Genomic DNA, 23,161 nt, shown 5'->3' on the forward strand with positions numbered 1-23,161 from the left:
TTATTGTCACATGTTGCAGGCAACTAAGAACTAACCCAACAACAACTGTACCTGATTAAAACCTTTTTCAATAATAATAATCATACAAAATGAAATATATACACATATACATTTTTGTCCCAGTCCAGCCCTGCAAAAACTGTCAATAACTGAAAACGTGCAGCAGTGCACATCCAGTACTAATCCAGTTAGGGGTAAACTGCTGAAAACAGCTCCCCAGATTGTCTCAGACTGAACAGGATATTCTACGGTTCCATTCATCCATTTGTTTAAGCAGCTAAAGTCATATTTTAAGCAAGAGTGGGCAAGTTTGTTGTTGGGGCAGTCACCAGCAGTCAACAAGGAGTTTGGCAGGTGGATTTTCTTATGTCTTTATCCTGTCTTCCTTCTCTCACCACAACCAATCACAGCAGATGGCCCCGCCCCTCCCTGAGCCTGGTTCTGCCGGAGGTTTCTTCCTGTTAAAAGGGAGTTTTCCTTCCCACTGTCGCCAAAGTGCTGCTCATAGGGGGTCATATGATTGTTGGTTTTTTCTCTGTAGGCTCTACCTTACAATATAAAGCACCTTGAGGCGACTGTTGTTGTGAACACCTCGAGCTTATTTTCTTAGCATCGGCTGTTGTTCAGTGCACTTAGGATATGATTATTACTAATGTCACAGTTTTCATTCCACTTTTATGTGTGATATTTTTTTACAAAACAGTCAAACTCTTACAATAGATTCTCTCTTGAAATATAAAGACTCTAATATTTAATCTTGACTCATTTTAATGAGGTGGGAGTCTTTTTTTCATCTCTCACATGATGTTCTTAACAGCAGTGCACCTTGTAAATAATCTACTTGCCGTTTTAAAAGTGAAGTTGTCTGCTGGGACATCTCAGTGGGATCTACACTTACAACATTTGCATGTGTCAATTAGGAAATTGAGTCAGTTATGAATGGTAGTAATTCACAGTCAGAGCAGAAAGAATATGTTGGTGCACACACTTTAAACAGTGAAGTAACTGTTTAACTGCATGGGCATAGATGCAGGTTTGTCATTTACATTACTATCTAACCAAATGTGGGCAGAGATATAACCTGAAGCTCGTCTATCTGCTGAATCCACAGTGAACTTCATTTCAGCTGCACTTCACAGAGCGTCACAGCTATGTTGAAACTCAGTGGATTTTGGCTTATTGTTCAGCTGTCTTTGGCAGCAGGAATGAACTCTGGTAAGATCATTATGTTTTTTTTTAATGTAAACATATCAGGATGTCTTTTTTTGAAATAGCACTTCTTTCATCGTAGAATTGTTAAAGACGGAATATATATCAGTAACATGATATCTTAAAGTCTACAGCACCATTGTTAGTGGTCTTTACAGTGATAATGTATTTCTGTACATATGTAAAACAAAGCTACTTAATTTTGATCTGCAATAATAAATAAAAATGCATCGGTGGAAAAAAAATGTCCGAAATAACTTTAATTCAGCCACCAAATGAATCCTCAGTAAGAGGATAGTTTGAGCACGTTGGGAGAAGCATGTGTCAAACTCGGGCCAGGCTAGCTTGTTCCTGTTTTTTGGTCCTTTGTTTATTTAGTGGGTGACTGATGTTAGGACTCAGTATGCAGATGATCCAAGCCCGTCATCGGCATACTCTAAACTTCCCTTTGCAGTGGGGATAGTGGGTGCTGACCAGTGAGTGTAGAAAACACTACAGTCAATTGGTGCTCACGTAGATCATACTCCAGAATGTTGTTGTGGCAGCCCCGGATCTGGTGGGGTGTGGGGAACTGGGGAGCTGGCCCTCTCCTTCCATGGGTAGTCCTTATTATACGTTTCTTAGGCTGGAGTGGGGAGGGAAATTTGTGCGGGTTTGTTGACTGTGCCTTGTGGCCTTGTGGCCATCTGCCCCCCACACTGTCATTATGGCTTATGACATATCACTGTGCACATAGGACCTTCCCTGATAGTACATTCAGACAGATTTATTGTTTGATTCTCTGTCATTGCAGACTGGAATGTTCAAAGGAATCAATCCACCTTCATTCCAGGACACTGGTAAGCCACCGCATGATGTAACAGACCGATACTTTTAACACTAGATTAAGCCTGGCAGGGAACAAGCACTGCATATCTGTAGGTTCAATGTTACATAGAAAAACAATGTCCCTTGACATTGACAGGGAATGCTCCTAATGAGACAACAGATCGTGTCCTGGGGCATCTCCTTCCAGATCTGGACCAGGGTATCACTGAGCTCCTGGACAGTCTGAACCTGGCAGTGATGGATGGACTTTCATATACAGTAATGTCCTGGAGGTGTTTTGTTGGATTTACGTCTGTGTAAGGGCAAGTCAGTCATATCAATTTCTTGATCCTTCAATGCTCTGATCAGAGGATGAAGGAATACTCGGGCACTGTTGTGCACCAGGAGGAACCAAGACCGTCTGCACTAGTGTCTGATGATGGGTCCATGGATTTCATCCCAATACCTAATGGTAGTCATGGTGTCTGCTTCCCCAGACCATCACTGACCCACCACCAAACCAGTCGTGCTGAATGATAATATAAGCACCAAAACATTCTTCGTGGCTTCACCAGGTGAACCTGCTGTCTGTGCTGTGCTGTGGAAACCAGTGGTTTCCAGTTGTAGACCTACCAATTCTGGTATTTTATGGCATATGCCAGTGAGGCTCCACAGTGTGGAGCACAGGGCCCAGTGTTGATGTCAATTCTTCAGGCCACCCAGACCACACAATCCGTTTCTGATTGTTTGGTCAGAGACATTCACACCAGTGGCCTGGTGGAGGTAGTTTGGTTGGGCTCTGGCAGTGCTTATCCCGTTTCTCCTTTAACAAATGAGCAGATACCCGTTCTGTTGATGTTTAAGGACTTCTCTGGCCCTGTTTAGCTCTCCTAGAGGAACCGCCTCTGTCCTGGAACCTCCTCCATGATTATGAGACTATGCTGGAAGACACAGCAAATCTTCTGGCTATCTGTGCAACCTCTCTAGGGCCAAGGTATTGCCTCATTCAACCGTTAGGAAAATGACCCTAGTAATATGCAAAACTATTGAAAAATTGGTCAGAAATGGTCTAGCTGTTTTGGGGGTTGTGTTGCCTCACTAGTGCACCTGGTGATAGTTTCACTAACACCAAAGCAAATGAAAGTGATCAACAACCCCCCTCTCCCAATTAACTGGCCAGATCAATATTCCAGACGTTTAACTGAGTTGATGATATACTCTGATTAAAAAGAGTTCCTTTAATATTTGAGCGGTGTATTTGAGCTTAAAATCATGAAGATAAATTTGTATTTCTAAGACCTAGAGAAGGATTCAGAGTATCACTAACATGGCTGTAGACTGACGTAAGCAATACTTAAAAGAGGTAATGTTAATAATTCAAATGCTTTTTAGGCGGGGGCAAAGGGCGTAGGTCCTGGCAGACTATTCCCCGCCTATTGAGATGACTGGGAAACAAAATGTGACCTCTCTGGTGGTGAATGAGCCTGAGCTAGTGCGTGAGGTTGGAGACATCGGCTAGATGACTCAAAATAAAAGAAAGTGTGGAAAGATGTGACAATGTGGTCGGGTCACCATGCATCTTCTACAAGGGGTCTCACACTCCCCAGCCTCCCGAGCAAGGTCTATGTCAGCATACTGGAAAGGAACTCAGATCTCATCTCTGCTTTTTGGGGATAATGAGGCCATGGTTGTCAGCCGGAAAAGGGTGGAGTTCCCACTTCGGATCAGAGACATAGTGATAGAGTGCGAAATTTAGTCATTCAGAGAGACTGAGTAGAACCGCTACGCCTCTATATCGAAAGGACCCAGTTGAGGTGGTTCTGGCATCTGACTAGGATGCCCCCTGGAAACCCACTGGATGATGTGTACTGGGTATGTCCTACTGAGAGGAGGCACCAGGGTAGACCCAGGACACGCCAAAGAAATTATATTTCTTGGCTGGCCTGGGAACCCATCTGTGTTTTGTTGGATGAGTTGGAAGAGGTGGCTGACTGCTGGCCCTGCGATATGGCACCAGATCATGGACGGATGCATTTCCAATAACTCTAATAGTAAAAACAGTAATAATGCAGACAAATTGGAAAGCCCAAAATGGGACTTCAAATCAAAATTGGCATGTTGATTGTGATTTTCAGACATTTCACAATACCAACACAATGTCAGAGAATAACTAATTGCCAAAATCATGCAGTGTTTTCTTTAACTGGGTGTTGCCTACTTGTTTTTTCTTATGTGATAGATGAAATCATTCCAGTTTATTTAAATTAGTCAGAAAGTTATACATTCACATACAATAACAATTTGAGGCATAATTAATGTCTAACAAAACTCATGTAATCCTCAGGGAAAATGACACAAAATACAGCCATCAAACGATAGTAATCATGGAAGAGGAACCTGCAGTGATTGAGTCAGCCACTTACCTGTTCCAGAAGCATCCCAGTTCATCAAATCTGCTAATGTACCATAAGAGGGCACTGTACGTTCTGCAAGGAAGCAATTTGTTTTCGACTAGAAATCATGACATTGTACTGGTTGGCCATGGTAGTCAAAGCCCTACTGGAGCAGCCCAGTTAGCTGGTTATGACCCAAAGGAACTTGCCAGATTTGTTTTCATCTTAAAAACTAAAACAAACATTGGTCATCTTGGTACCATCAGGCTCATAAGCTGCAATATTGGAAATGACCAACACTTCATGTTGCAGTTCCTACAAAGTCTCCGGTCTTTTAGTGTGGAAACAAAGCTCAGCCTATACAACACACTCCTGTCAGTTAATTCTGATGGTGATATACTGACGACAACTAACGGTGTCTGGAGGTCCCATGAGCACTACAGCACAGTCAAAGCTGAACTAAACCAAAGAGGTGATCTGGTGATAAAAAAGGAACTTGGCTGTCCAGGACCAGTATTTCACAATTATAAAGGAAATATTTTGTATCTGCAGATACTGGACTGGCCAAGCCACCCGCAAATGTTTGTCCCAATGGAACTGCGCAAAAAGTATCACTTTATCGACTGCCTGGAGGGGCTGACTTGGAGCTTGTTTTTTGAGGAAAACGAAAGAAGGCGTGCTCCTGATTATACCACAGATGATTCAAGACACCTTAAAGCAATTTGGCTAGAAAAGCCAGCAGCAGGAGAAGACAACATTATCCTGAAGCATATCATAAGCATTCAACATCTGCTAGTGGAGATACGGTACAATGCCAGAGAAGAAATTCCATTGGACCTTTACTACGTTCTCAATGAATGCATTTACAAAGTAAACGGGAAAACTCTGAATGCAACTCTGGTGGGAAAATTCATGGATCCTGACAATCAAGTGGAAATTCAAAATTTTCTTCAGAGCTTTAAGGACCAGCAGGACGAGTCCTCCCTGGAGAAGCTGAGAGAGGGTCTCAAACCATCAAAATTCAATGACTTCTGTCGCCAAACCTTCCAGTTTCAGCAGTGTAATTACAACTGTGAGCGATGGGGCCATTATTTTATGGCAGCTGTGTTTTCAGCATCGGTGCGTAACTTCAGAACCTTCTCACTTTTCCTCATGACTGTCATTGGTTGTGAAGTAGGCCACTCACGAGGAAGTGACAGTCCCTTGTGCACAGCATTTGTGAGGGATGACCACCCCATGATAACCGATCAACCCTGGCCTGAACATTTGAAACGAGGATTCTATGGCTGTGCTGTTGACAACTTTGAAATGGCACCACAGAACATGCAGATTTGGTTAGATCAAGTTGTTGCAAAGGAAAATGCACTGTACATTAAATCAAAGCAGATTATGAGTGCTATTAACCATGATGAGCAAACAGAGCTAGATATCTTTGGGAGGGTTAAAGTCATGAATAAGTACGCATTTTCATCTTATCTTGAATTCTTCCGAGGTACGCCCGAGGGGAAAAAACTCAAAAGAGGATGTGCACCTTCTTTGCATGGGAATATGAATCCATAATGCTGATGTAACAGTTCATATTGTCCACTTCATTGTTTTCATTGTATAGTTACAATATTTTTCTGTGCTAAAAATACTGTACTCTGGATGAATTACAACATAAAACTAAAAAATGCTTCACAGTCATCTACCGCTTCACTTTTGTAGCTAGAAGAATAAAAGAAAAATCTTGATGCATTAAAATGAAAGATTTAAAACAGAACTCCAGAGGTTTTTGTGATGTCTTCTTATGTCAAAATATAAAATATCTGGAAAAGTCAACACTATTCTAAAATTAAACATTTAACTGCATCATATAAACCAGTTAAATTATGTTTCTTTAAAATCAACAAAGGAACGCTGTAACAACAGGTGATATTGGGAAACTCGTTACATGTTTATTTAAATGTTCATTAAATCACTTTTCTTTTGGCGTCAAAGGTCAGACTACAGAGAATTATAAAATATAAATACACAGAAATCGGAATCAGAGGCAAAGCATTCTAGAATGAGGGAATATTACAAAGGCACAATTTGAGATTTCAAATATAATTCTATTATTAGAAATAATACAAAACAACGTGTTTTGTTACTGAGAAACAATTTACTCGCGAGTCAACTTTCTACAAGCCAGGAAATAAATTCTACACTTCAGAGGTCTGAAAGTGATGAATATTTCCAATGACTTGATGTTAAATCTCTCTTAAAGTTGACCACATAATTGGAACGTCACCTGGCGTGACTATTATTAGGCAAGGGAAGGCGGAGCTTGTTTTTTGTTCCCTTTTCTAAAATAGTAAATCATGTTTTATCTTTTTTTTTGTATTTCATTGACCTAACCATTTAAAATGTTGACCTCTGACCTATTAAGAAATACATATCAAGTTGAAAATACCACACCAGCAGACCATTAATATAGTGATATGGACCAGTTTTAAAGCACCCAACACTTTTGCAAATCAAAAACATGACAAACTGGAGCGACATGAACGGGACAGAAGTTATTCACGCTGGTTTTGACGATAGCTAACAGCTTTCTTTTTCAAACAACCAACTTAGTTCCATGTATGTTTTTATTCAAAGCAGAGGTGTTTGTAAGATTTATAGTTTTAAAATTTGTAGAACACTTTTTGGACCAAACACCCAAAGAACTAAATATGATGAGCATCTTGAAGCAAAGAGAGAAGAACATTCAGACACCAGTGACACTGTGGAGTCTAATCACATAAGGTTTAGGCTATTGTAACATGTGCAGCATGATAAATGGAAAAAAAAAAAAATACAAAGGAGGACAAATTGAGTATTTTATTCAAAATCAGTTTACATTTTACTTTGAACTTAAACAAAGTAATCTGAATTCAAAGGTAAACTAGTTAAAACTGTAATGTTTAGTCATCAATGCTTAGAATGGATTTTGAACCCTTGTATTATGTTTGGCAATTCTTTATGAGCGTGATGTGTATGTGTTACTCTGCTGAGTTAAATTTCCAAATACGTGTTGGGCTGAGAAGCTGCTCTTTACAGGAGAATACAGCTGCATGACGAGCCCTTCTGACCGCTAAGGTGGCCAAACTGCGAGGTGGCTAGTGACTGGATTAAATTCCAGAAGTGCTTGAAAGAGATCCCCTCGCCATCACCTACACCCATCTTCCGCAGGATATCACCAAATCCCTGGTCGGTGCCGACGCCCTGTCAGAACACGACAAAACAACTCACGTTAAAGTGAAAATGTTAACACCTAAACCAGACTTACAAGAAAATATCATTCCAGTTAATTACAAACCGTTAGGTTACTGATCACAGTTTGGAATATCACCTAAGACAAATCTGATCAGACAAAAACAAACGCAAACAGGGAGCACTGAAATGACAGAATTTTACCCAGAATAAAACTAGTACAACTGAAGACACTCTGACAAGACTTGCTCAAGATACTGAGCACCAAAATGGTCCCAACGCATCCACCGGTGTATTTGTGCACTCAAGAGTGCATGCATTGTAAGAATGTGGCTATGTGAATGTGCCTTATAGTGTGAAGAGCTCTGAGTGGTAGATACGCCAGTTCATTTACCATGGGTTAATGTTTTTAATGTATTTAACTTTGTAAAGCTGGTGCTTTGAGGACATCCGACAGATGGTTGTGGATCGGCTGGGCCTCATGCCTGAAGACCACCATTGATGCTTCCTGAGGATCTGCCTTTTGTCTATGCCAGACGGCACTTGAACCCGGTACCGTTAATGGAGGTCCCATTTGAGCCATCTGACCATTTCACAGGAGTGCACTGGGATATTGTTTTGAGTTCTTGTGGATTATAAAACACGATAGTGCCACAGTAAAATGACTTGCTAAGTGACGAGGGCCCTTTAGAGTCACCTAGTGAGTGGGGGATGTTGATTTTGAAGTAATGCGGTCGGACCAGGAAGGAGCCACACAGGTATATCACCTCAAAGCATGGAGAGTGGCTGAAACCACTTCTCTGGTGATTCCCGCCTCCCTCCAGTGTGACGACCAACTCACACAGACCCAAACAATGAATGTTGCTGCACTGCAGCAGTAGTTTTCAGATGTGTTCTCCCTTGTCCGGTCACACCACGCTCATGGAGCACCACTTTGACGTGCCCTGATGTGATGGTGCATCACGGCTCTACAGGCTACCAGAACACAAAAGGCAAATAGTTCAGGCAGAACTGGCTGTGATGCTGAAGATGAGGGTGAAAGTCCCACAGTGCCTGGTGTAGCCCCATGATTCTTGCAGTGATGAAAGATGGGTCTATACGGCTCTGTTTGGACTACCGCAAGGTGAATGAGGTGTCACAGTTTGATGTTTCGAATGCTCCGGAGTGCTGACCCAGCAGGAAGGAGCTGAAACCCTACACTACTGTTGCTCGTACATAAAAACACTGTAAATAAACCCTAATCACAATGGAACGCTGCGTGAATCGGGTTGCATCTTCATATGTTTTTAGACAGACTCACTCTGTATGTTTAATTAAATGGATTCATCTTTTACTATATGCAATATTTGCCCACTTTATTAGGTACACATTGGTCACACAGGGTTGGATCCACCTTGTCCTCTCAGAGCTGCCGTAGTACTTTGTCTTGAGATGCGGTGACTGTGGAGTCCATTCAGTAGATGGATATAAAGGGGTTTACATGGTCAGCGATAATCTTCAAATAGGCGGTGGTATATAAACTATGGTCAACTGATGCTAAGGGACCACAAAGGGCCCTAAACCATTACATGCATTGAAAGCAGGATGGAGCAGCAGAACTCAAGACTCAAAAGGTCAGACAACATCTTCAAATGTTGTCCAATTTGTTGGGGTGGCTGCAGCTCAGGAGGCAGAGCAGATCATCTGCTGATCGGAAGCTTGGTGGTTTGATCTGCATGCCAAAGTATTCTTGGGCAAGATGTGCGTGACTGTTAAATAGAAAAGGACTTGGGCCTAGAAAAAGTGCTTGTGTGAATGAGGTAAGTTGTGCTTTGAGTAGGAAAGTGCTATATAAGAATCAGTCTATTTACCAATTTTGATGAGGCTGTGCAAATTGTGGCCTCATTTCCTGTTCTTAGCTGACAGGACTGGCATCTGGTGTGGTTTCGCATTTATAGATGCTCCACTGCATTCTTTTTTTAATCAAAGTTCCTGTTACCTTCTTATCAGATCGAAGCAATCTGGCCTGTAATTTAAGTCCTTTCTTCCTCATTCTAATACTTGGTTTGAACTTCAGCAGACACTCTTGACAACAGCCTAAATGCATTGTTACCACCACGTGTGATGGCTGGTTAGATTGCCTTAATGAGCAGATGAAAAGGTGTACCTAACAAAGTGGCTGGGGAGAATATATAGTGCTTTTCAAGTCTTACTGACACTCAGAGCTCTTTAGTTTAGTATTAATGATTAAATACTAGAAGTGTGCATGTTGGCATTTTGTCTGATAGCACAGCTGAACCGTAAGTTTGTACAAAATAACAAAACAAAACTGCCAAAAACTCTCACAGACTTATACAGAATTGTTACCATGAATAGAAATGATTTATATTATTGAGGAGATTAATGAAAAAACATTGAAAAACATGTTTCAGTCACAGTAAATTACAGCAATCTTCAAATGAATCTGTAGAGAGTTGATGATGCAGGAGAGACTGGTGTGCAGTTTTAATCTTAATGCCTGTCCGTTAACCTGACCATGTCAGAATTTACTTGTAAATCTAATCTAAGGTCTAACCAAGTAAGACTGCCTTAGAAACTTTTACAGATCAGCAGTTATGTTTGTATTCAGAGGTTAGGCTGAGACGCTGTTAGATTAATGGAAAGGAGTGCATGTCTTCAGAGGATTAACATTTTTTAGTGTGTGTTTGCCTGTGTGTGGATTAGGCTTGTATAACTCTGTTGTAAGCATGTTCCCCTTAGTCTTTGTGCAAGCTGAATATGGTTAGGTGTGCTGCCACACCCATTTGCTACAGATAACTGCGATCCCGGTCAGAGAGAAGCACAAGGAGGCTTACGGTGGACTTACCTTCATCAGATTGGGCATCTGGGAGGACAAAAGATTTTTGAATTCATCACTTTTCAGCGTCGGAGACTTGTCTGCTGAAGCGGAGTGGAACTGGCTGACCAGTGTATCAATGGCACTCTCCAGGTCAGAATACTGGGAAAAATTAAAGGCGAAAAGAAAAAAACAACAAAAGAGAAAGCCAGGTAATTTTAAAAGAAACCTGTTTTTCTTAAAAAGTTTATTATGTCATTTACCCTAAAACAGAACAAACAAAAAACACTTTCAGATCTTGCTTTATGCACCACATTTAAGTCCAATTTTACCTGTACATTAATTTAGCACTCTGTACCCTTCAACCGTTTTATCTCCCTCAGTCATGGCCAATTTAGAGTCACCAGTGAACCTAACTGGGAAGGACGCTGGAGGACCCAGAGGAAAGTTCCCACTCAGGGTTCAGACCAGGTGCCTTCTCGCTGTGAGGAAACCGCATTACCCACCGGCGCTGTCCAACATGCATTTTAGATCTTGTTGCGGCTGCATTTTGAGCAAACACCAACCTAGAAACGCGACACATCATTGCCCTATGAAGTCATTACAATGAGCCTGTTGAGAAACTCATCCAATTATTATTCGTTGGCCATCAGAACAGGTCCCAGTGCTCCTGCTGTTTCTCAATGCATGTGTGGCAGCAGCTTTGTCAGAACCACACCCTTTCTGACTAACGTACCACAAGCTGCAGCAAGCCTTCTTCACCGTTGTGAAAAAGTATTTCAAAGAAAGTAGCAATGGTCAGGAGATCTATTTATTTCACTGAATTTGTTGTTTTTATATTTCTTTGAAGTCTATTAGTGATTTATCTTAAATAGTTAACGTGGGTGCTCATTAACATATCGAATCCAGCTTGTTGTAAAGCTTGATGTAAACTCCACACAGTGGAGATTCAAAAATGAGGTGCGACAAAGTCTGGGTCAGTTTGTGGCTCTGTAATGCCCGTGTGTTCCTTGATCATGGGTTACAGAGCACTGGCTTTCCTTCAGGAAATTCCTTGCCTTGACTGTTTTGTCTCATTTACTAAACGGTTCAAGATGTAACCATGGAATAATGCGAGATACTCGCTGTTCCTGTGAGCAACAGGGATATGAGAAGGAGCATAGAGAAACAGGAAAATGAGGAAACGCTGCAGAGTCGTGGAGCACACGGACACACAGAGGTGGATCGCTGTCTGAGCTCGTGCAGATAAAACTGCTGTTTCAATAAGTCGAGAGCTACAAACGTGTGTGCAGACTGGTGCCAAATGAAAGGAGTGAGTAAGCCCTTCAGCCATCATGTGGAACAGAATTCTTCCTGGCAGCATTCACCATTTGGTGTCTGAGAGTGGCGAAGAGTCAAAACTCTTCAGCAAATATGAAACTGGTTTGATTTCTGTCACGTGCTGTGGCTGTACAGGCATTAAGCCCTTCCACTATACCCGAGGCTCACTGACATCCTGCAAGAGACAACACCCATCACGATAAATAACATTTCATCAGAGGATAAAGGTGATTACTCAACTTTGCACTCATTCACAGACACTCGTGTAAGTGGACCCGAACCGCGCTACAAAATGCGACCCACAGTATAACAGACACACGCTTTTACGGGTCAAGGTACTTTACCCGCAAGTTAACTGTTTGTTACAAATTAGCACAAAACTGTGATGAATTACACGCGTGTACTGTTACCACTTTGAATTCGTCGTGGAGGAGCGGCAGGACCCTGCGCTTAGCACTTCTTTTCGGGGAGGGGCCGCATACCTCTGGAAGTTTCTCCCCGAAAAAAAAGTTCGAGAATAATCCATTGCTGATGTTTCAGTCACTTCTGAATGATAAGTATTTACACCTGCGTATCCAAACACAGTCCCCCCGCTGATAATCTGACGCCTTGTGTGACACGTCGCTTCTCCGTGAAGCGCACAGAGGCCATTTTTTAAAAAAAAATTCCACATATTGATTTCGCACCAAACCACCTTTTCCCGGTTAAAGAGCCGACGGTGTAAACGTCTGCTGCCAAGAGGTCCAATTTTACATGTCGGCACTAAAAGAAGTTGTCTTTACCTACCTGAGGCATGTTGACTGCGGTAACTCGTCTTCCTGTGTTTCTCGCTGCTGGAGAGGTTCAGTGAAGCCCTGCATCTGTCACCAGCTGGCAGCATTCCGAGATCCTCCCTCCGCCACAAAGAAGAGCCAGGAAGGAGCTGTGCTCTTAGATAACGCCGACGCAATGCCATGAATTTACCACAGTTATACAAGACAGTCACACATGTACATCTCAGGCTGTGTTTTTCGTGAGTGTGTCATTACACAGCACAAAGGATGTGCCACACTTCGGACAGCAGTCAACAGCTTGTTCCACATCTGGAAACTTTTAGCAAAGCTGGAAACTGCTGTTCTCTGCAACAACTGCTTTACTCGGACTGTACACGGTACAGCTTATAGGAAAAGTCCCTAAAAGGATGTTCTCTGATTAAAAAGAAACAAAACTAAAAGAGTAAGGACAGAGACAGCAGGTATGAGCACATTCCTGTTATCCGGTTTGTGTGGTGGCGCAGAGGGGGTGGGGGATATTGGAATTTAAAAAACATTTTTTAAAGAACTGCATCCAAGCTGGGAAAGATAAGAGCAGGCTGCATTTGCCCCTCACCAATAAAGACCCGCTCCCCCTCCTTCTCATGTATGCGCCGGTGTTCGTACGGTTAAGGGTTAATGCCACACCCAATCCCAGAAGCTGCAACGCAGTTTCAGCAGGATGCCGTCAATCATTCTCAGGATTGTAGCTCCTCCCACAGGTTCTACAGTAACAGCCACACGGCCTCCGCTCTTCAGAGCACTTTAAACTTTAATTCTTTGAAATACAAACATTCAGTGAAATTTACCAGCAAAAACGGGCACCAAGCTTTAGCTCTCGGGGCCTTGACAACTGTGCTAAGCTTCAGATGGGTTTTTATTAGTTACCCGGGCAAAAGACTTGTTTCTGAGTTAGTCTTTGATTAAGTATATTAGCATATTACTGGAGAACCGGCTACATCTCTGAAAGCCAGAGACAACCATCCATGTGTTCATTAACTTTCCCCCCACATCGTGACTGTGTGCAGGTGTAAAACCTTGGGCCATATTCAGTTTGGTGTCCTTACCACAGTGTGTAGGAATACATTTCCCAGCATGCCCCTCCACTATCAAAACCTTTCAGTAATGGTCCCTGTTTTAGGCAATGGAGTGAAAAAAATGAGTAAATATTTGTAGATCTAAAATTCAATTCACAGGTAAAATGCACACTGTTTAAAAAGGTTTACACGATCTCTATGATGTAAACATGAGCAGCTCTTGTTTTTTGTACGTTACCTCAATGTTGGGAATATTAGCATCCAGAATAATGTAGAGAAAGGATACTTTGAGTGGTCTCCTCCTACTTTCAGGACCCCGGGGGATATGTTACCTGATGTTGGCAGCTGGCAGGCTCCCTTGCACTGAAACATGTATATCTCTCACCCTGTGCAGTACTGGAGTACTTTGTGAAGCTTTTTCCAAAGTTCATGTTATTAGTTATATTATTATTATTCCACAGCCGTCCACGCTGTGCTGAGTCACCTAGAGCAGCAGCAGAGCTACGTCCGAATGCTCTTCGTGGACTTCAGCTCCACCTTTAATACAATCACCCCAGACATCCTCATCACCAAACTGGTCACTCTTGGCCTCCCTCCTCTCACATGTGCCTGGATAAAGGACTTTCTCACAAACCGGCCCCAGACTGTAAGACTCGGCCCTCATCTCTCCTCCACTCGCACACTGAGCACCGGCTCCCCACAGAGCTGTGTGCTGAGCCCCCTCCTGTATTCTCTCTACACCCACGACTGCAGCTCAACCCACAACAACACTCACCATCAAGTTTGCTGATGACACCACAGTAGTTGGACTCATCTCAAAGGGAGACGAGGCAGAGTACAGAGAGGAAGTCCTGAAGCTGGCAGCCTGGTGTTCAGAAAACAACCTGGCACTGAACACTAAGAAAACCAAAGAGCTCATTGTCGACTTCAGGAGGCACTGACTTGGCCCCCCTTTACATCAACAGGGAGTGTGTGGAGAGGGTCCACAGCTTCCGGTTCCTTGGTGTCCTCATCTCTGCTGACATCTCCTGGACAGACAACATCTCAGTGGTTGTCAAGAAGGCCCAACAGCGGCTGCACTTCCTGAGGGTCCTCAGGAAGTAGAAGCTGAACTCCAACCTGCTGCTGACCTTCTACTGCTCGTCCATTGAGAGCCTGCTGACATACTGCATCACGGTATGGTACAGCAGCTGCACTAAGGCGGATAGAGCGAGGCTTCAGAGTGTGGTCAAGACAGCACAAAAGATCATCGGCTGCCCTCCCCCCTCCCTGATGGACATTTATTCCTCCTGCTGCCTCACCAGAGCAGCAAACATCATCAAGGACAGCTCAGAAAACCCACAGACTCAAAAACAGTTTCTTCCCTAAAGCCATAACCACCCTGAACTCACACATGCACCGATAACACAGAAGGAAAAACTCCCTTGTAAGAGGAAGAAACCTCGGGCAGAACCAGGCTGTGGTGTGACTCATCGGGCACAAAGGGAGAGAGAAGAGATAGAGGGACATGAGACCAAACGCACAGTGGAAGAGAGCCAGCATTTAATACAGGTGTAATGTCAGGCGGGGCAGCCCTGAAGGAAGGAGATTCCCTTCTCTACCATACACTGGATGCTTGTATTCTTAAAAGAGCTCCGCTGTATGTTTAAGTCTTTTAAAGAAACGCCAGCAGTATGAACTATGAACTTTTAGCTCTAAATGTACAGTCACACCGATTAAAGTAGTTACCATCTCTGAAAAGTTTTAATGGTGAGTGGGAGCTGGGAAATGTACTGCTTGCACTTCCTGACCTTGTTTCCTGTCATTTGTGCAAAATATTTGCAAACCTTTGGACCTCAGCTAAGCAAAGCAAAAGAGTAGAGCTTAGAAGAGGAAGTAGAGACGAGAGCAGGGTGAGCATAATGCCAGGAACTTGGATTTAAGCTGTGTTTTCAATGCTTTGGCTGATAGCACAGATGGGTGAGCATTTTTAACCTGCTGCCAGATTGAAATGTGCAGTCACATTAAAATTATACAGATATATATTAGGGCTGCTCAATTAATCGAATTTTAATCACGATTACGATCTGGGCTTTCAACGATCATTAAAAATGACTGAGCCGATTATTAGCCCCTCCCTCATTTATCCGCGACACCTTAAAGGCCGGTCCGTGAAAATATTGTCGGGCATAAACCGTCCGTGGCGCAAAAAAGGTTGGAGACCGCTGATTAAGAGGACCCGAGGGAAGCTCGGAAAGCTAAGCAGAAGTTATTTGGAGAGGAGAGTGACTGCTGTTGGTTGAAAAGAGAGTTTAAAAAAAACTTCAGTGGTGTTGCACACTATGTTATATTATTTTTTAAAGTCATTGTTAACCCTTTAAAGCCGGTCAGAGCAGCACGCTCCGTTTTGTGTAACTATTTTTAAATCCCTGTAGAACCTGAACCGTGTAAGCTAGCGCAATAATTTGTTTTGCATATGAAACCAGAGGAGTTGTACTTACATCTGATGCCATCAGCTTGTCCTCGGTCACGGTTTCCTTCCACATATAGCTTTGCAAAAATTGCATAAAAAGCGCTTGCAGGAACAAAAACATAATATTCCAGAAACAGGCTTTGCCGTTCCTATCAGCTGTTCGTAACACTTCCCACAGTAAAATGATGCACCTGCTGTTTTCTTTGCAAATTTGCATCATAGGATTGTTTTTTGTTTTTCCTGCAGTATATAAAAATTGCTGTATCTCCAAAATAAAACTATGAAGACACTCAAAATAAATTTCCTGTGGTGGGAAACTATTTTTTGCAACTTTATTGTATTTAAAGTTTTGAGGGATAAACCTCTTAAATTTCTCCAAGTAGAAATATATGTAAACAAAACAAAAGCAATTTTCAATTTTTTTTGTAGTTTATTGCACTTTTTTGCAATTTATGTAATTACTATGGACTTAATGCATACATATTATTAAAATATGGGCTATAACAGTTGTATTGATGTATAGCAACTTGAAATGCTCCCACAAATGGCACTACAGCATGTAAAAAAATTATATAAGCTCTGGTGGACTTGGTTCTATAGTAGGTCTTAAAGGGTTAAATAAATATCGTCAAATAATCGTGATCTCAATTTCAGTGAAAATAATCGTGATTATCATTTTTGCCATAATCGAGCAGCCCTAATATATATAATCCTTGTCAGTTTGTAAACTCGGTGCTCAGTTGAAGGTGGAAACCCTCCAGGTGCTCTTTAAGTTTCATCCTGACATCGTCCCGTATTTCCACTAACGCACCATTTGAATTCTGCTCGCTGTGTTGATCCGGTGACGACTCAACTCTGGACATGCCTCCGCTGCTCTCTGTTAAGTATTCCACACCTTTTAGATCCAGTTCTGACAAAAGAGTGTTTTTTTCTTCGCCGGCCACGTTCTCCATCGTGACAAAACGTTGCGGCTCGTCGTCAGTCGGGACAGTCAACAAGATCACCCGCCCGTCTGCGCTGTCCTGTAACCATAGCAGCTGGTGCTGCAGGTCGCGGTGGTGATCCTGACTCGTCACGTCAGACTCTCCGTGGCGTTTGTCAGAGAGCAGCAGCTTCTGCTGAGAGCCTAGATAATGCAAACTCTGCTCGTCAGTTTTAAGAAAGCACACTCCAGCTGAGACTATATGCTGAACACCTGGATTTTGCAACAAAACTTGGGAACTTGTTACACTGGTATCACTGGTTTCTACGTCTTTCCAGGTTGTTTCTTGCTGCCTATCTATCTGAACGTGATCCACATTTTCAGCTGTGTCACAGGAGCTTGTTGCAACATTTCTCTGGGTGTTCGGTGAGTCCTCGTGCTCCAAATGCCCACCACTCTGCCCCTGCCCTTTTCCACAGTACAAACAGTTTCCCTTGTCCGTCTCAGACCAGCTACTGGACTCTGGTAGAAAATTACATCCTGTCTCCATTTGATCAGCACATTTGTCCTCAATCAACTTCATATCTTTGGATTTAGCCTCATTCTCCTCTAGGTCAGGATCTCCTTTGTGCTGTCTTTCTTCTCCCCCCTCTATGCAGCTTCCCCTGTTTTTGCAACCATTCTGTGACAGAAGCAGAATGTGCTTTAGTCGCTTATCACGGAGCCCCAGCACGGTGCTCCGCAGACGGCTTTCCCTCCGCCTGGCTGCATGCAGTTGTCGTAGGGCTTTTTCCAAGCAGTCTACAACTTGGTCATAACGTCTCCTCCACAACAGGGGACAGAGCTGAGCGTAGCTGTGCTCCTTTGACAAGTAGAAGCCTGGAGGGGGGGGCAGACGTCTCATGTAACGTGACGGGGAAACGGGTCGAGACTCTGGAGGTGGAGGACCGAGTTCTTGCTGCGACAGCTGCTCCAACCCTGATGTTTCTTGAGAAAATCCAGGCATGTCTTGAGTAGTCTCCTCAGTGGAGCTCACTGACTTTTCAACTGTGGGTTCTTCTGCAGTGTGACGCTGGTTGATCTCCTGATGTGTGCCATCCTGTGCTCCTGAGTGGGAACTCTTCCTGCAGAAGAAACTGTGACAAATTAGTTTTTCCTGGACAATCAAATAGCCACTAACACTACAGCCGTCTAGCAGATTATGGATGACTGTATTCTTTTTTATTTCTATTCAAACTGCAAATGCAGTAAAAGCATAAACTGAACACTGTGGACCTCAACATAACCGATACAGTGTGGAACCATCTTGACAGAGAATGAAACAAAAGTTATCTTTAAACACTAATGTTAATGTGTGTTTGCACATCTTTAAATGTTTGCAGCCTTTCCTGTTTTTCTAGAAACACATGAAGAAATGAGTGACGGCTCAAAACCTTCACAGCACTGCAGGCTGTGAAGGTTTAACATCTCACATCTGTCACCACTGAGTGCTTCAGATTCATTCACTATTTCACATCTATCTTTTCTTAAACATTTATTTTTTCCTATTTTCTATTCACTATATCATTTCTATTTTTATGATAAATTTTTCTCTGTTCATTTTAATCATCGTGGCAAACCTTTATGCAGCATCACAGTTGTCACAGGATGCTAACATGGTTGATTTCTTCCCTGTTTTTACCCTGACTGCTATGCTGACAGATGTCATGCTAACTGTAGGCCACACCCAGCTGGGCAGCTGGGTGTGGCCTCCTTCCACTGGGGTTCAAAACTTTAGGCACTCATTCATCAACACCTGCTCATTATGGTTTTTCAGTATGGATATATTTACCCTATTCAGGGATCACTTATAGTCATCTCAGATGATTACTTCAACCTTAATTAAAGTAAATCCCTCATCTCATCACCTCAAAGAGCTGGTCCTAGATCAGCCAGCTGGTCTCAGATCTTTTGCATGTAGAGCTGACCCCAGCACGTACTCGGTGCTCGAACCAAGAATCAGAGAGCTGCTGGAATTCTCATGTTTTCCTGATACTTGGTAACTAAAGTAACAATTTCTTAGTTTATTGTAACTTATCACGTACTAATTATTATGCTAAATTACACCAAAAATCATTGCACTTTGACTTGCAGGCATACCTGATGCTCCCGTAACAGAATCAGAAGAATACAAGCGAACGTTAGAGTTGGCCTGTTCTTTCACAGAGCATCCTCACAGAGTGGGAACTGAAGCAAAGACTATGTTTAAATAACTATAAAATAATGAATCACTTCAGGAGCTCAGAATCTGCTCACAGATGATGACAAACTATCAGCCTGTGTGAGGTTTGATTACCTGACAGGGATGTTGTCTTCTTTCTGCTGCCTTCCTGCTCTTTTGTGTTTGGCTGCTGGAGGGAAATCAAATAAAGTAGGAACTGCATCTTCCTTTAGTCGTCTGATTCCACTGTGTGAAAGGGTCAAAAACAATACTTAGGCTGCTATCGCAACACTGCCATAACTGAAAACTACACCAGCAGTTAATAACAGAAAATTCTGGTTTTAGCTGAAGTGGTATCTGTAACCTGTGAAAGTCCAGCTGGTCGATACACACCTGCTTCCACTCAGCTCAAAACTCTCGGGTGGGAAGTGCTTTGAACAAAAATAGACAAAGTCCGTCTGAGGATCCCAGGAGTCTGCGCGGTGACAGTTACTGATCCAAAGGTTTCTCCGAGCCGCTCCTTTGGGTAACCTAGTCAGCCACAACATCAGTCTGTGTTACATTAAGCTTCCATTTCAGGTCAAGTTCAATAAAGATATATTATAATATTTCAAAGAACATAACGTCACAACATCATCAGTACATCTCCATTTGAATGTGAATAACACAAATTCACTGCGACCACGTGCCATGAACTTCCTGTTGAAAGCGTTGCTTTGACGATGGCGACCAGGTGTGTGACCACTCACAGAGAGATACTGGTGCATCAAAACTCAACAGCAACGTGATGGAGCCTGTCTGCTGAAGGTCTGAATGGGGTCAAAGTGGCAGTCACAGCAGGTACAACAAGTACTGAAATACTGTGTGATTTTAAAAGTGTGTATATAATGTTTATTCTGTGTATTTATTATCTCACTCTTACTGCCTGTTGATGCCCTGTCCTTCTCTTCAAAGTCATGCTGCTCTGTTGGACGGTAACTGCCCCTTGGGGACTGTCCATGCTATTCGCACCTCTCTTTCTTCTTCATGCGTTACTTTTTCCTGAGTCATTTCTCATTATTACACATGACCTAATTTATGGACATCTATGGTTTGATTTCTTTGCATGTGTGGATTGGATGGGTTGTTACCAACATCTGGTGTGAATTTCACGTCAATAGCACCTTTACAAATAAATTTGGTTATGTTTTCCACACTTATTGTACCTGCTGTACATGCAATCTGTTTGTGATAACATGGGAATTAACTTTGTTGCTGCCTGTTGTGTTTGTTTTGTCTGTATACACACAGGTTCACATTAACTACTTAGATTTATATTTCAGTCAGAACCTCATAGATTAGACACATTCAGACAGGTTCCCTCCCACCAGGCAACCCGCGTACTCGCCTCGCGATTCAGCGTTTGAGGGTGTTGTACATGTGGCTCAACTACTTGCAACCTCTTTCCAAATGTGAAAAATTAAATCAACCGTTGATTTTTCTAGTTATAAGGAGGTTGGGTATTATTATGATTAACTTCTCTAACTTTCCACATATTGCTCAAATAAATTATTCTAATCGTGTTATAAAACCCACAAAGTACTACAGCTAAACTCATGTCTTCTGGTTCCAGTTTTACAGAGCTTAATATTAACTGTATTTTGACCTGAACGTCAGCCTTGTGTATTACTGAGTGAATATGAGAACAGGAGAAATATAGATGTGCAGATGATTTGTGAGCTTTTGAGTTCCTCTGTTTCATTCATGTGTCTAAATGTGTGAGAGAATGTGAATAAAAACAATAGCTGGTTACTACACTCTGACCCAAACATAATGTGTAAAGTGCTCACTTGTGAAAGGTGACGCCAGCATTTCGAGTCTCATGGTTGTCCCTGGATTTGCAACCCCCTGCTGAACAATGTCTTGGCATCTGAAAGTAAAACAAAGAGTAGAAAAAGTAGAAAAATGGAGAGTTTATCATGGAAGGGGGTGTGGTTTAGCAGAAAACACATTTTACTGCTTCGAGATGGAGATTTTATTTTGCTTTTTTAGTCTTATTGACCGTCAGTGTCAATTCCTTTCTCTGCCTACCAGCTTTAAAATGGTAGAAAACATTTACTCTGTATCGTATCAACTGACAGCAAGTGAAAAAAAAGAAAAAAGAAATTAAAGACGGATGTTTGAATTTTTGTGTTTTTATTTTTTCCTCCCCAGCTCCTTAGTGTCCAACAACATTAAGCATTCGTCTGACTAAAGTCCTGTTTTCCATTGAAAAGCTGCTTCAGGCTAACAAATAGATTAATACTCATTCTCCTGAATCGAAAGCTTGCAGTTTTTCATTTAAACGTTTCTCTAAATTTGAGTCAAATTTTTAAAAAGGGGGGGGGGGGGGGGGGCATCATCATATGGACACGCTACACCTAACACAGGCGGGGGGGTCATGCCTGTGTTGGCGTGTTGCCAACATTAGCATTAAGAATACGATCGATATCGAAAAGGATAGAAATGTTTTTGTTTCCATCCACCCCACAGTTGTTCCAAACTTCATGCACCGCCCCCTCCTCATTCGTCCAATCACGGAGTTGCTGATCGCGGTGTGTAGTATCGATACGTTTGCCGCTTATCTGTGACCATCTCGGATGTCTGAATCATACCTGATTAACCCAAGTCCCCATGTAGCTTCAAACAATCGAGTAAACGGGACTAGCTGGTCCTCGATCACCTGACGGTGCAGGTTCAGGTACACATGACCGAGCCGCCTGGAGGCGCGTCACACAGTACGTTACACTGGACATTTAACTTAACAGGGTTTTCTGCTGTTTCTGTAACGAGCAGGCGAAGGGCCTAAAACGCGAAGCCGCCATTACGGAAGGTCTTACTTTCGGTTGTAACGCATTTCAGTTCATGGAAGTGTATATTATTTAAATAATAACATTAATAATAACAAAAATATCAACCCCGGCTGTTGACCTCAGAATGATGGCTGAATTTTTTTCTTCTTTCTTCATCTTCCGCTTCCTTCTTCTTCCTCCTGCCCTGCTCTGCCACTTTTACCGCCGTATACCTGATAGTGGTCGCATTACTGCCACCTACTGGACTGGAGTGTAAGCAGGAACGCGTCCTTTCTGTGGTTCTGCCCCCCCAGAGTAAAATTTGAACTGCTGTCCTCATATAAAGCCACCTCTCTCTCTCATACTTATCAGAGATGAGGGAGACATAAACTCTGATACATAAATTCTTCATATAGTCACTCTGAATTATAATTTCCTTAATTTTTACACTGGGTGCTTTCCTATTACTCTTAGTGTTCATTTTAAATTTAAACAATATATTTATATTGTGTTGCAAATAATGAAATATCTTGTCATTCTTTACAATATAAAGAGCCATGAGGCGACTGCTATCATGATTTGGCGCTATATGAATAGAAAAGAATAGAACAGAATAATTATTACTACTATAAGTGCTACTGTAACGTCAGCTGTGATACGTATTTCAGTGAAGGTGGATGGTTGACAGCCTGCCAGCTGCCTCGCTGTCCACAGAGTCATCGCGTCACAGATTATTTCCTAACAAAAATAACTTCAGTTTCAAACAAACAAACAAAAAACAAGTTGTCTGAGTGCCAAAGGTTCAGCAGACCTGCACTGTGCTACTATGGTCAGTGGTCATAGTAACATAGTAAAATAAGTCCACTGAAGGAATAGGGAAAAGCATACTAACAGTGCAGTCAATACTTGGATAAATAACTGTTGTTATTTATTTTTTTCCATTATTACATGTTGCGCCATATGTTAATATGGGATGTGCTCACATACATATATGTCCATGTTTGAAGTGTGAAACCTACCAGCCAGCACACGGTACCATCACTGCATACCCGATGGACTAAAATGCACCTTGTGTAAATGCATACACTGCCGAGCACCATATGGACACGCTGCACCTAACTCAGGCGTGGGTAGCGATGTGAATATGTTGGAGATGTAAATGCAGTGCGTTTTATAACTGTCCTACAGG

At 42.3% G+C, this 23,161-nt stretch overlaps 3 protein-coding genes across 5 annotated transcripts; 1 reads left to right on the top strand and 2 right to left on the bottom strand.

Moving 5' to 3' along the window:
* Positions 1 to 1,151: 1,151 nt before the first annotated feature.
* On the top strand, positions 1,152 to 5,969 carry LOC146644421 (uncharacterized). The gene is made up of 3 exons (XM_085395431.1): positions 1,152 to 1,215; positions 2,902 to 3,010; positions 4,361 to 5,969. Exons 1-3 carry the CDS (start codon positions 1,152 to 1,154, stop codon positions 5,967 to 5,969), a joined length of 1,782 nt encoding a protein of 593 aa, XP_085251557.1.
* Positions 5,970 to 7,238: 1,269 nt separating this feature from the next.
* On the bottom strand, positions 7,239 to 12,706 carry s100v2 (S100 calcium binding protein V2). Its single transcript, XM_085395471.1, has 3 exons — positions 12,547 to 12,706; positions 10,471 to 10,602; positions 7,239 to 7,637 (listed from the first exon to the last, which is right to left on the bottom strand). The coding sequence occupies exons 1-3, from the start codon at positions 12,553 to 12,555 to the stop codon at positions 7,467 to 7,469; spliced, it is 312 nt and encodes a 103-aa protein (XP_085251597.1). The 5' UTR covers positions 12,556 to 12,706; the 3' UTR covers positions 7,239 to 7,466.
* A 3,553-nt stretch (positions 12,707 to 16,259) lies between these two features.
* Positions 16,260 to 22,183, bottom strand: thap7 (THAP domain containing 7). 3 transcript variants are annotated; one of them, XM_085395468.1, is made up of 5 exons: positions 22,099 to 22,183; positions 20,992 to 21,071; positions 19,556 to 19,693; positions 19,298 to 19,408; positions 16,260 to 18,086 (listed from the first exon to the last, which is right to left on the bottom strand). In XM_085395468.1, exons 1-5 carry the CDS (start codon positions 22,147 to 22,149, stop codon positions 16,757 to 16,759), a joined length of 1,710 nt encoding a protein of 569 aa, XP_085251594.1. In that variant the 5' UTR covers positions 22,150 to 22,183; the 3' UTR covers positions 16,260 to 16,756. The 3 variants fall into 3 exon arrangements, with proteins under 3 accessions (XP_085251594.1, XP_085251596.1, XP_085251595.1); XM_085395470.1 differs by having other exon boundaries at positions 16,262 to 18,086; positions 22,112 to 22,183; XM_085395469.1 differs by having other exon boundaries at positions 16,262 to 18,086; positions 21,796 to 22,157.
* Positions 22,184 to 23,161: the final 978 nt, after the last annotated feature.

The sequence above is a fragment of the Rhamphochromis longiceps genome, linkage group LG22 (genome assembly GCF_057381845.1).
Source record: "Rhamphochromis longiceps isolate RC_006_pf linkage group LG22, R_longiceps_female_GT1.1, whole genome shotgun sequence".
In the NCBI taxonomy this organism is placed as follows: Eukaryota; Metazoa; Chordata; class Actinopteri; order Cichliformes; family Cichlidae; genus Rhamphochromis; species Rhamphochromis longiceps.

What these genes read in the sequence shown, in the direction of transcription:
- thap7 (XM_085395468.1), bottom strand. Translation starts at nt 22,149, where the DNA reads ATGAAGAAAGAAGAAAAAAATTCAGCCATCATTCTGAGGTCAACAGCC. An exon ending in GCTGGCGTCACCTTTCACAA is followed by an intron (nt 19,694 to 20,991) that starts GTGAGCACTTTA and finishes GTGGCTGACTAG; the next exon opens with GTTACCCAAAGGAGCGGCTC. An exon ending in TTTGAGCTGAGTGGAAGCAG is followed by an intron (nt 19,409 to 19,555) that starts GTGTGTATCGAC and finishes CCTTTCACACAG; the next exon opens with TGGAATCAGACGACTAAAGG.
- s100v2 (XM_085395471.1), bottom strand. An exon ending in AGATGCCCAATCTGATGAAG is followed by an intron (nt 7,638 to 10,470) that starts GTAAGTCCACCG and finishes GTGTTCTGACAG; the next exon opens with GGCGTCGGCACCGACCAGGG.
- LOC146644421 (XM_085395431.1), top strand. Translation starts at nt 1,152, where the DNA reads ATGTTGAAACTCAGTGGATTTTGGCTTATTGTTCAGCTGTCTTTGGCA. An exon ending in GGCAGCAGGAATGAACTCTG is followed by an intron (nt 1,216 to 2,901) that starts GTAAGATCATTA and finishes GGCCCTGTTTAG; the next exon opens with CTCTCCTAGAGGAACCGCCT. An exon ending in GCAACCTCTCTAGGGCCAAG is followed by an intron (nt 3,011 to 4,360) that starts GTATTGCCTCAT and finishes TGTAATCCTCAG; the next exon opens with GGAAAATGACACAAAATACA.